This window comes from Anguilla rostrata, chromosome 9, assembly GCF_018555375.3.
Source record: "Anguilla rostrata isolate EN2019 chromosome 9, ASM1855537v3, whole genome shotgun sequence".
Lineage (NCBI taxonomy): Eukaryota > Metazoa > Chordata > Actinopteri > Anguilliformes > Anguillidae > Anguilla > Anguilla rostrata.
Window position 1 is genome coordinate 1705883 of NC_057941.1, and position 12405 is coordinate 1718287.

The 12405-nt window shown below is 43.1% G+C and overlaps 1 protein-coding gene across 4 annotated transcripts in view; it reads right to left on the minus strand.

Moving 5' to 3' along the window:
* sgcd (sarcoglycan, delta (dystrophin-associated glycoprotein)) overlaps positions 1–12405 on the minus strand; it is a 263623-nt gene that overhangs the window by 204058 nt on the left and 47160 nt on the right. Inside the window, exon 2 of one of the 4 annotated variants that reach the window (XM_064349681.1) lies at positions 7284–7394. The exons of the other annotated variants lie outside the window; for them this stretch is intronic. Coding sequence (XP_064205751.1) covers positions 7284–7314 — 31 coding nt within the window. The 5' untranslated portion in view covers positions 7315–7394. The remainder of the gene's footprint in view (positions 1–7283; positions 7395–12405) is intronic. 4 annotated transcript variants of the gene reach the window in all.

A 12405-nucleotide genomic window follows, 5' to 3' on the forward strand; every position in this document is an offset into this window, starting at 1 on the left:
GCCGCGCCACACCGCCCCCGAGCCCCGTTTGGGGACTGCGGTCGCCTCGCCGGTGCCAGAGAACAGCGCCGGCGGGACAGAGTTACCGCCGGCACAGTCACCTCGCCGAGCGCCGAGCGCGGAGACAAGAGGAGACAGCGTTTAAAAAAGAGGGAAAAAAGGGCCCTCTTCAGAGCAGGCTACGCGAGCAGGCTACGTGCAGGCTGGATTCACGGCTGATGCTTGAAATAAAACGTGATTATGAAACGGGAGTGCATGCGCTCTATGAATATCACAGACATGACGTCGGCTACGGCCCCAGACTAAACGCTGATCGGAGGCTATACACGCAGGGACGCCATTATGTGGAAAGTGTGTGTTCTGCTACATGCAAACTGCAGTGGGATTTTCATGTTCAACACCCGTCCTTGAGGGCTACCAGGGAATCAGAAATTTGTATTTAACTGGGTCTTGATCGCCATGACATCATTATTGCGAACAAACAAATTAAACAAATTAATAATGTTTGGATCATTTTGGACAACATATATCAAAATGTAGCTGATTCCTATTTCTCTCTTGCGCACACACACCCACGCACACATGCACACACACACACACCCACAGACACTCTAACTCTCTCTCACACACTCACACACACACACACACACACACAAAGCTGCTCAGGTAAACTTAAAATGGCCTATTCATTGACATTTTTGAAAATATGTTTACTTCATCACAAATATTTATTAATATCCCGGGTAAGCAGGAATTCGGTAATTACTAAAGCGCGCTTTAAACCGCTGACTCCTGTACAGTAACGTTCCTCTACGATGCTGATCTGTGGAGGAATGAGCCCGGCTCCCCTGCAGTGATGACTCTGCTGCCGCTAACGCACAGCTGGACCCCGGGCACGGAGGTCCTGCCGCTTACATGCAGCAGAAGCCACACGCACTACACAAGGCCTCCGAATGAGATATCCTTACGCTGCATCACAAGATGCTAATGAGCGCTCATTTGGAGCGTTATCAGAACCGCTTAGTGCCGACCGTGGGTTTTGACTAGTGACCCTGGGAATTCATTTTATTTTATTTTTTAACGAGGGCATCCTCTGTGAAGCGTGGGCTCCTATGCAGTGGCTCTGGCACGGAATCTCAGCCCCAGACGAACGGGAGCGCGGCGAGTGCCAGTATTCCCGCTCCCGGTGGCGGGAAAAACGCGGTTCGGCGCGTCGTCCCGCAGGGGCGTTCCGGATCATTCTGCAGCCGCAGCGCCGTCCCCGAGTCGTTACCAAACGCCAGAAGATTTGTTTCGCATTGTTTTAGGAACAGTGGTGTAGATTCTGTGTACAAAGAAAAATAAAAAATTAAACACTGCTGGGCTGCTGAAAATGCTGGAGAGTTTAGGAGAATATCCCCCCCCCCCCCCCAATCCCCCAAATCCCCCAATCCCCCGCCCCCCATCCCCCCAGCCCCTCCAGCCTGGAAAACTCACACAGGCTACAGGGAAAGTCCTTTGTGGTGAGAATAACTGAAACAGAATATGAATCCGGTCTAGGATGTGGTCGTAGAATGTGTAATTCTCTCGGCTGAAAGCTCTCGGGGCACCTCTATAATGTTATTCTTTTATACTTTACATAATATGACAAACTGTTCAATAATTTGAATTCATCATTTATATTTGGCTTATTAAACGAAGCTTTTGTGTCTCTCTCCAAAGTGTCCATTTTTCATTTTTGCCCCGAGCCAGAGCAGAAAGCATAAAATTAAAATGTGATCTGCTACTTTGAGTCGTATTAAATGGAAACTGTAACACCCTCTAATCAAGCTGTAAATCAAGCAGCTGCAGTACATAAAGAGACCATACATCACCATCAATACAACTTCCAACTAACTCCATCACTGAGGGCCACAGGAACATAGGTAAGAAACGTACTCCTTTACTGTAGAACGAACAGAACCCACTTACTGTAGAAAGAAAAGAACATATACATACTTTGTTTACAATATCCTTCCATCCATCCATCCATTATCTACACCTGCTTATCCTGGGCAGGGTTGCGGGGGGTGCTGGAGCCTATCCCAGCATGCATTGGGCGAGAGGCAGGAACAGGTGAGTTTCTCCACATCAAGCACGTTAAGAGAAAAGCACTAAATAAATGTAAGTAATTATTATTTTTTAAATTATTATTATTATTATTATTATTATTGTTATTATACATACATGCATTAATCTTTGGTTAATTAAGATAATGTTCTATGATGAGAAAAATCAAATCGAATTCTATCTTTGTTGGAAAGAACAAAAACGACATTCTGTGGATCAAAACTCCCTTAGATGCAATGAGATGTGAAATAGGCTTCTGAATACAGTGAAATTGCCATGTGGATATAGTGAGAAAATGTTTGGCACCAATACTGTCAAAACTTCTTCCAGTTTAGCCTGAAGTAAAGTATATGAGCGCAGATCTTGAGCAGAAGAGTGGTACATGGTAATACACTGGGCTTGTGGCCTAACGTTCACAGGTTTGACTTCCAATAGGACTCCTCTGTTGTAACTGACCAAATGATTTTTTTTTTTTTTTGTAAGCCCAGAGAATATTGTGTTACAATACTCGAGCGTGCTGGTAATAAAAGCGTGCATTAGTTTCTCTGTGTCACCTTGAGTGAGAACAGGTCTGACTTCAGCGATGTTTCTCAAGTGGTAAAAGGCTCAGATGGGTGTTGAAGATAACACCCTGGTTTTTAGCCTGAGTTTGGATGTTCTGTGAGAGTGCCTCAAATTGAGTCATCACTTTCTCTCTGAGTGCCTTGGGTCCAAATATCAATATTTCAGTTTTGAAGGAAGTTATGCCTCATCCTAGCTGATGCTAATAGCCCCACCAGCTGACGCTAATACCCCAGCTAGCTGATGCCAATAGCTCCACCAGCTGATGCTAATTCCCTATTGCTTCACTGCATCAAAGTCCCACTGCACGTTCTCCGTCGATTGCCACTTGTGCTATGAATGTTCATTAAGGCCAAACCCATCAACTGCATTTGTGAAATAAATTCAGAGTTTTGCTAAACTTACATGAGTTATATGGATATATAACCAGCAGTGGTTACACTTGGCAATTGCACTGCCGTTTATCTTAGATGAGTCCAGCGGGCAGCCCAAATCGCAGTGCAGCGTGTGGTAAATATTTGCCGAGTACGAGCAAGAATTCTGTCCCGGCACTGGAGGGGCAGAGATTCAGCGGAGGCAGATTTATTTTCTGCTCTGAAACACATTTATTATGATGAACACCAAAACTGCTGTGGCATGCCTATGTGTCTATTTGTGCATTTTTGTTCCTCAGCTATTTTTCACTGAGAAAACATCGAGTCGTATCTTTATTCTGTGGCGGGCACACCGTGTGCAGATGCAGGGTTGGGGTCACCCCCGTCAAGGCAAGAGATGGAGAAAGCAGACAAGCCGGGATCCTGCTTCTCATTCTGAATTTTATGGTTCACCGCCCCCTGAACTTGCAAAAAGACTTTTTTTTCTCCAAGCCATTAAGTTGTTATTATTGTTGTATACATTTTATATATTTTTTTATTGTTGCTTCAGTTCTTTAGTTTGCTGTTATTTGTTCAGTGCAAAGTTCAGGTTCTCCATTTAAAACAGGGTTTTTGAAAGAGTGGCAGCCTTGGCTGATGCTGAAATTCTTTGTTTTCTGGGAGATTCTGCTGCTTTTTTTTATCAGGGCTTCATAATGATTGGTGTGTATTTCTGTGGAGAAGGATAACTGTTGTCAGGGACTGATGGGGAAGTCATTGTGCTTTATGAGGCACCCTGTGGAGGGTATGTCTGTGCTATAATCCACAATTACAGGCCTCCGTCAAATGTCTCAGCCGCTTAAATGGACCGGAAAAGAGATTTCTGCATGTCTGGATGATTGTAACAAAAAAAAAAAGTCAGGGTGCAAGTGCATTCATGCTACATTCCTACTTTTTGTCCTTAAAAATGTGAGCATGGTCAACCCTATATTATTTGCAGTCTCTGTCTCTCTCTCATATGTATAGGGGGTACACACACACACACACACGCAAGTAAACACACATACACATGCCCTACATTGCCGAAATAAATTGCATTGTCATTTTAAGAGCACACTTCTGTAATCACCCAGGTAGCTGGGTAATAATCGCGTTTCCCTCCTCACGGTTTGCAGTGTTGACCAAGTACACTCAGCTTCTTCATTTTACTATTCGGTTTGCATGCGGCTTTGGGGAAGCTCTGGCCAGGTATTGGGCACAGGGTATTATACTGAATTTCACCCTCATTGATAAAACGCTGATTATAATCTATTGTTAAATATATATGCCAGGGAATCATATTTAAAGCCCTTTACTAGCTGACGCAGGGCCATGGATATATAGGAAATTATTATTGTGCGCATGTACAGTTTTAAATATTAAGCATTAAACATTAAATATTCTGCAGAAACAGCTTTATTCGCCTCCCACTTGCGGAAAAGCGTTTGGTTTCTGACCCGAGACTACGGGTAAATGAAACCATCCCAGGTTAAATGATTGATTTATAATGCATGAGTGCAATATTAAAACTGGACGAATACGTCGAACAGATTCTTTAGGCCATACAGCGAGTGTTGGGCAACATTAATGGCTGTGGTTCTCATTAAGAGCGTGTAGAGACAAGACCATCTGCGACCATCTGCGTCTGTCTCTGTGTTTGTGTCAAGAAAAATACCCCTGCCAGCATGACGAAAAATGCATAAAACACGTGTTTCTATCAGGAGATCATGCCGACCAGACTTGGTCAGCCAGCCATTTTCAGTGACCAAGCCGAGCTGTGTCTCCAGACCCTCATCGCTCCACCGTGACCAGCTCCACTCAGCACAGCACAGTTTGGCCTGATATCCGTCTACTTTGAATGGTGCTCAGCAACGGAATCCTGACTGCCCCACCTGGTTTTACATGGTTCAGGTGGTGGTGGTGGTGGGGGGGGGGGCGGTGCAGGTGGTGTTTGAGACAGAGAAGAGCCTTGCTATGTAATCGTCCCTCATGCATCACATGCTGTTACGTTACAGGCATGCAGTTATACAGCTGGATGTGTACTGAAGCAATGCAGGTTAAGTACCTTGCTCAAGGATGTGACGGCAGTGTCCTACCGGGGAATTGAACCTGTGACCTTTAGGTTACAAGACCGACTCCTTAGCCGTCGTACTACACTGCTGCCCCAACACTGCTGACTGGCGAAGAGAAGCCGAGGGCCTTTGTAGAACATTCTAGAGATTCCAGATGAAACAAATAAAATAGTAATGAAACAATAACCCCGAGGTCCTGACCCCGCTGTGCCTGTTAAAAATCAAATCCCCTCGAGGTCAAGAGCAGGAGGTTCCCTGCTGCCCTGCAATAATTCAGTCAGGTCAGGCCATCCCCCCCCGCACTTTAATTGGACGAATAAAACTTTGTCTCAATCTGAGCATAAAGCAGCCTGCGGGAACCTCTGCAGATAACCCACCCGAGTAATGAGAGAGTTCTGTACATGGGTGCAGATCGAGGTGAAACGCAACTTAATGCAAGTACTCTGATGTTTAGGAAAAGTGTAACTAAAAAGGAAACTTAAAACATGGGGGGGGTTGTTAACATTTTGAGATTCTGAGAGATCGATCCGGATCCGAACTTCATTGAAAATATTTATTCACCATTATGTGAATAGTGTAACTGCTTAGCATAAGCATAGTTCAAATTATTCTAGAGCAACTAACTGCACATGCCTGTTCTCCCAATAATATGGAAGAGATATAAGAAACAGTGGTTTTGTGTGTGTTTGTTAGCATGTGTAACGCATACACTATGCCAGTAATATAAACATGCCCGGTGTCGGTACTGTGGCACATTTCAGGTTTGGAGCTTTTGCCGTGTGCTTTGGTTCCCGACCCCATTGGGACAGGGATCTTCACCCCAAACGCAGGTCTCTTTGAGGACCGAAACAGGTCCTCTTCCAGGACTTAGCCCTGCATTTGCCTCCATCCGTCCTGCCCTTGATGGCAACCAGCACCCCAGACACATGCATTTTGCATGCATGCGTGTTACCCCTTTTTTTATTCCCCAGTGAAACAGGAAGGTCATAAAATGGTTCCCTGACGCAAACGTTAAAAGTAGCATGTGAAAAGCAGATGCATTTTCGTTGGACGTTATTTGAAGAAATCACTAGGGGTGTGAATAATTGTGAGACGCGTGTTTAAAAAAAAGTCTTGTTAAAAAAGCAATTTAACTGCGCAGTTAGTATAAAATAATATTATTTTCCCCACTTTTGCTCGGCATGCAATACATCTCAATGTCTACATTATTCATGCAATTTTTTATCATTTTTTATAAGCTCAGGTTGTGAATATTTTTTGATTAATATATACAGTGCACATATATATATATATATTCATATTCCTCTGCTTTTTTCTGGCAGGAAGTGGTAAATATCAGTAGTCTAAAATAGACCTAAAGCGAGCTGCCAAATAAGAGTGAAATTTGCATTTCTCTCCCAGCTTTAATCAGGTTATTAGCTGCTCCAGTGTTCTGGGGAGATACCGGCTCCTTCCCCGCGCGCTGATGAGATTCACAAGCCTCCCCTGCAGTGGCTACCCTAATTTAAACCTTATTGCTACTTATTAACTTTCACCAACATCAATACTGGTACACAGGACCCTTCGTGTTACCTTGAAGACGGTTGTTTTGAGAAACAGCATGTTTTATCAGCATCTCTTTACACAGGGCGAGCTGCTAATAAGATGCAACTACCAAAAAGCCAAAAGCCAAATTATAATTATCACAGAAGCGGGCCTCGTGTTTCACGAGGTAAAGACTCACTTTGGTGCAATGCAGGGAGAGTAAGACAAGGCCCGCTGCATTGTGTACATTTGGTATCTTATTATGCGTGTCGTACGAGGTTCAGCCGCGCAGTCTGGAACATTCCTCTCCTGCACATTCGCTTTCGTCAGAAACCTGACGGCTCAATCTGAGAGACGGGGGGGGAGTCGGGGTCAGCCTGTTCCCGTGGCTACTTTCTGCACCAACCACGTTCCAGCGCGAAGGGCCTTCATTTCCTCAGCCATCCAGGAAGATAATGTGACAAAAAAAAAAAAGCGCTATTGCTATCCGTTCCCCAGTGAGCTGCGCTATCTGCGGTTGTACCCCCAAAAGGACCGAGCAGGTCAGTCGGGCTATGCAGGCGTTTCTGAGCTGCTCCTTCCCCTACAGCTGCACACGCTGGAAACAAGGGCAAGAGGGCGGCCATTCAGGGAACGCCATCTTTACCTGGGGATGGAGAAACCTGCAGCTGTTCCATCTTTATCTGGGGATGGAGAAACCTACAGCTGTTCCATCTTTATCTGGGGATGGAGAAACATGCAGCTGTTCCATCTTTATCTGGGGATGGAGAAATCTACAGCTGTTAATTCTATTCTCATCATGTTTGGTGTTAGGGTAGGAATATTTATTTTATCCTTTCTAATAACCCTTCATGCGATAGCCAATGTATGTACTATGGAGAGGTGAGTTTCTGTGTTTTGATGTGATATTTGGCTGCGTGTGTAATTTTCACCAGATGCAGGCATACAATAAAATAATTTACACAACATAGGTAAGGAGCTGGTCTGGCAACATAAAGGTCACAGGTTTGATTCCCAGGTAGGACAGTGCCGTTGTACCCTTGAGCAAGGCACTTAACCTGCACTGCTTCAGTTTATATCCAGCTGAATAAAATGGATGCAATGTAAATGCTATGTAAAAGTTGTGTAAGTCACTCTAGATAAGAACGTCTGCTAAATGCCTGTAATGTAATGTCTTGTAAGGTCATGTAACATTTCGTAATGTTTTGAATTAACTTGACTTCTGAAAACTTTAACGAATACCACATTTCTTGTGTAAATGTCTGTACGAATGATTTGTTCAAATCCAGCTAGCTGAATGAAGCCCAACGTGCGTCTTAAGGTACACACAATCAGAGGTGGGTAACCCGGCTTCAAAGAGTAAAAAGACTGACCATGTATTTGCTCCACCAACATGCACTAAACCAGCTGGTTACAATAATTAGTTCTCCCATCATGCTGAAGAGTTATGGTAATTAGAATCAGCTGGTTTAGTGCATGGTGGTGGAACAAATACATGGTCAGTCTTTTTACTTTTAGAAGCCGGGTTACCCACCTCTGCACACAATCTACACAATCTCAGAAAACATGGCTACTTTGTCACACTCTGATGCATCTACTTCGGTAATTACACATTGTAAGTATCACACGGTATAATTACCAGAGGAGGCTTATTTTTCATTCAGCTACTCTCCGACCTCCTGGACTGGGAATTGCAGGCTACAGCACTCTGATGAGTTTTCTTCTGGATAATTATACATTTAAATAATTATATATTTGTGTTTTTGAAGTGCTTCTACTATGCAGCCCATCTAGGTACTGCCCACTACTAACAAACTCTGTTTTCTGCTATTTCACTTTTACTTTTCTTTTAGAAGATTTTATATTTCATTACAGTGCACCCTGTTGAGACTTTCCCAAATCAAACAAATGTCAATTTTCCAAAATTGTGTTCTTTGACAACAGTGCTTATTAAAACAGACATAACTCATTGTCTAATTTTGTATTTTGATTATATTTTTTTGGATAGTTTTTTTTTTTTGGCTTAATGCTTGCATCAGAGCTCGATACTGACGAGGCATACTCGTCTAAGCTGCTGATGGCCAGGTTTCCTCATAACTCCACAGAGTGTGTCTCTGAGACGCTAGTGTACCGTGAGTACGCACACGTTGCCATGTATCCTAACACTCATTACAATCACATGGAGTGAACGTCACGTCACAAAGCTGCCCTCTAAATGTGAATCCTGCCAACAGAACTGCAGTGGCTGAGTGTGTCCAGAGCGCCTGGTTAACGTTGGACAGATCTGCTTCAGACTCATCACAAGTGCATCAAAAGAAACTTAGTGGACATGCTGAATGTGAATCTCGTTTCTTCCATAGCCTGGTGAACTCATGAAAAGTGGTACAAAAGTTTACATATTTTAAAAAAAGTTTTAGTAATACAAAAAGGAACAGGAGGGTAATATTATAAGGCAGCACTGAAGGCATATTAGCTCAGATGAGAATAATGAAGATAAAATAAGCTAAAGTGCGCCGTGTCCAAATCCTCTTCCTCTGCTCTGCGGTCTGTCTGACATAATTTCCCTGAGCAAGCTTGCGTGAGGCGCAATAAACGGACGTGAGGCTAACTCCGCACCGCAGCAGCGCCAGCTCCTTATTACATTAAATTCTCAGGCAAAAAAAGAAAGAAAGCAGCTGATCTGATTGGCCATAATGAAATCACTCACCACGCCCCACAGGTAAGCTATTATTCTGGATTGAACCTCTTTTGAAATAGAACATTGGGTACGCTGCCACCTCGGCTCACAGAATTACTGAAATTGAGAGTTGGATATGCTTTAAATTTCTGTCCCCTGTCCTGAATTAGCTCTAGCATAATACAGTCACACCTTGAATGCAGAAACAGGGCCTTGAGCAGTTAAGTCATTGAGCTAATCTGGGAGGCAGGGAACTGTGGGGGATGTTAGAGCCAGAGGCCCAGTTTGAACAAGCTGGACATATTTAATTTACTGCTACAGTATCTTACTGTAATCCCTGACACACCGGAGTATGTGCTTATTCATGGCTTTGAATCTAAAAACACAGAAACATTTTTAGTTTATAACACGCTTAAATATTGAATTAGCTTATTAGTAACGCATATAATAGCAGCAGTGGTTGACATATTCATGCGGACAGCAGCAATAACATAAACATAATTGTGCAATGTGCTTGTGCAAGGCATAAAGAGATTGGTGGTCTTTGGTATGTTTTAGCCATTTGCTTTAAACAGGTTTCTCCAAGTTTCAATACACTCCGCATATAAATTCTGAAAATGTAAAAAGAAAAAAAAATCACAGTATCCATTTAATACATTTCTGAGATCTGTATTGATAAATGTTCATCTGAAGAATTAATGTGCAGTTTCACTTTGCATGAAGTCTAAAAGACTTGAAAAGGGATATTCCTTTCATTTTACTTGCTCGATATTCAGAAATATTTGCGAATTTCTGGACGAATGAAGTACTGCAGGCCGAAGAGGAAGCATTGAGCATTTAAATTACACCTCTAATTAATTAACATGGACAATGCTCCCTTCCCCAGCTCTGAGGCACATTTTACAGCCAGATTACTCCTGTTCATTATGCCCGGGAGAGGGGCGATGAGGGGTGGGGGGGGGTGGGGGGGGGGCTGATATATTAAACTCTAGACTGCCAGCGAGGTCAAAGGTAAAGAAAGTGTGGAAGCTGGTTGTCCGGGCGAGGATGAAATCATAGGAGCTGAACAACGATCTCTCACCACACACTGGATAAAGCAATCTCCTTTTCATGTAGCATAATGCTTGCAGCAGAGCGCTATGCAAACAGTACGCTTAAAAATGAATTTAATCAATTTCATAATCTAGTGTGAAGTGGGAAGACGTCACCCTGGATTTAATCAATGCTGGTCCTTAACTGTGACTTACAAATATATATTTATTTTTTCATAAAAGATGTATTTAAGCAAGTTCATTTTAAACTAACCAATAGTTAGCTAGTTAGTTAGTTGAGGAAAAAAAACTAAAAACAAACAATGCCATGTATTCAACAGAGTGTCAAAGTAGAGTGCCAGGCCGTTGCTTGTTAATGTCCGCTCATGAGCAGTCTGTTGTGTAATAACAGCTCAGTATATGGTTTGGTGCCTCCAAACGTGGTGTAAATCACACTGGCTGCAGAACCCCGCTCATTTGAAATAGCAGTACAGGAAAACTACTGTAAATAAACTATTTAAAGATTATGTAGCTGTGCATTCTGAAGATAATGGAAAGCAGTTCGTCATAACAGAATTCTGTCTCCCTCTGATTGTTCTTTACTGCAGCGGTAATGCGGGCAGGCGCTGTTAATGTAATTTCATCCAATTACAGTCAATTATATCATTTGCATGAACAATTTAATCAGACCTCCAAGATTAGCTTTGGTCTCCTCAACACAATCTTCTATCCGTGGGGAGCCTGGGGTTTCATATCTGGTGTTCGTAAATCAATAATTGAAACAGTGATGGAAAAAAGAAGGTAGATGCACAGTATTTATACAAATATAAGGATAACTGTTTGATTAATATTACATATTTTGATCCTTACCTTCTACTGTTCACCCTGAGCCTTACCTTCTACTGTTCACCCCTGAGACTTACCTTCTACTGTTCACCCTGAGCCTTACCTTCTACTGCTCCCCCTGAGCCTTACCTCCTGCTCACCTGACTACCTTCTATGTTCACCCTGAGCCTTACTTCACGTTCACCCGAGCTACTTTGTTCACCCTGAGCCTTACCTTCTACTGTTCACCCTGAGCCTTACCTTCTACTGTTCACCCTGAGCCTTACCTTCTACTGTTCACCCTGAGCCTTACCTTCTACTGTTCACCCTGAGCCTTACCTTCTACTGTTCACCCTGAGCCTTACCATCTACTGCTCACCCTGAGTCTTACCTTCTACTGTCCCCCCCGAACCTTACCTTGTACTATTCACTCTAAGCCTTACCATCTACTGCTCACCCTGAGCCTTACCTTCTACTGTCCCCCCCTGAACCTTACCTTGTACTGTTCACCCTGAGCCTTACCTGCTACTGTTCACTCTGAGCCTTACCTTCAACTGTTCACCCTGAGCCTTACCTGCTACTGTTCACCCTGAGCCTTACTTTCTATTATGTAAAAAATATTTTGTCTGGTTTTTGTGCAGGCTTCCTGCAGATGAGATTTTGCACCAGTTTTTTACTGAGAGGGCCCATCACAGAGGGGTAAGTCCACCAGGCCTTGTTAAGACTTTTATTTTTGTGATCTTTCTGTTAGCCTGTTAATTATACTGTATTGGCCTGGGACAGCCTCCTCCCCCGGAGTGCCCCAGGCTTTGTCTGACGGAAGAGCAGCTCATGACCTGGCTGGTGCTGGAATGGGCTGGAATGAGTCTGCATAAACCCTTAGAGACTGATAACTCAGATTCACGCAACTTTAACAAGGCAGTCAATTATGGCATACACCCAAGGCATAGAAGAGGACTTTTTTTGGTTAATTCAGAAGAGAATATACATATTCTATATGTGGTTGCAGCTCACACAACTGAGTTTTGAAACTAGTTAGCACAAAATCTAAAAACCGGTTAACAATGAATCAGTTAAGTGCTTCAAACCATGACCATGTCTGTCAATGTTACATCAGTGATAGTAAATATATGAGAAAAAAACTAAACAAAATAGAATCTATAATAATTCACAACGAATGAAACAACAAATCGAACAAATGAAGATTACTGTTTAGATTTTGGGTCTCTGTGCAC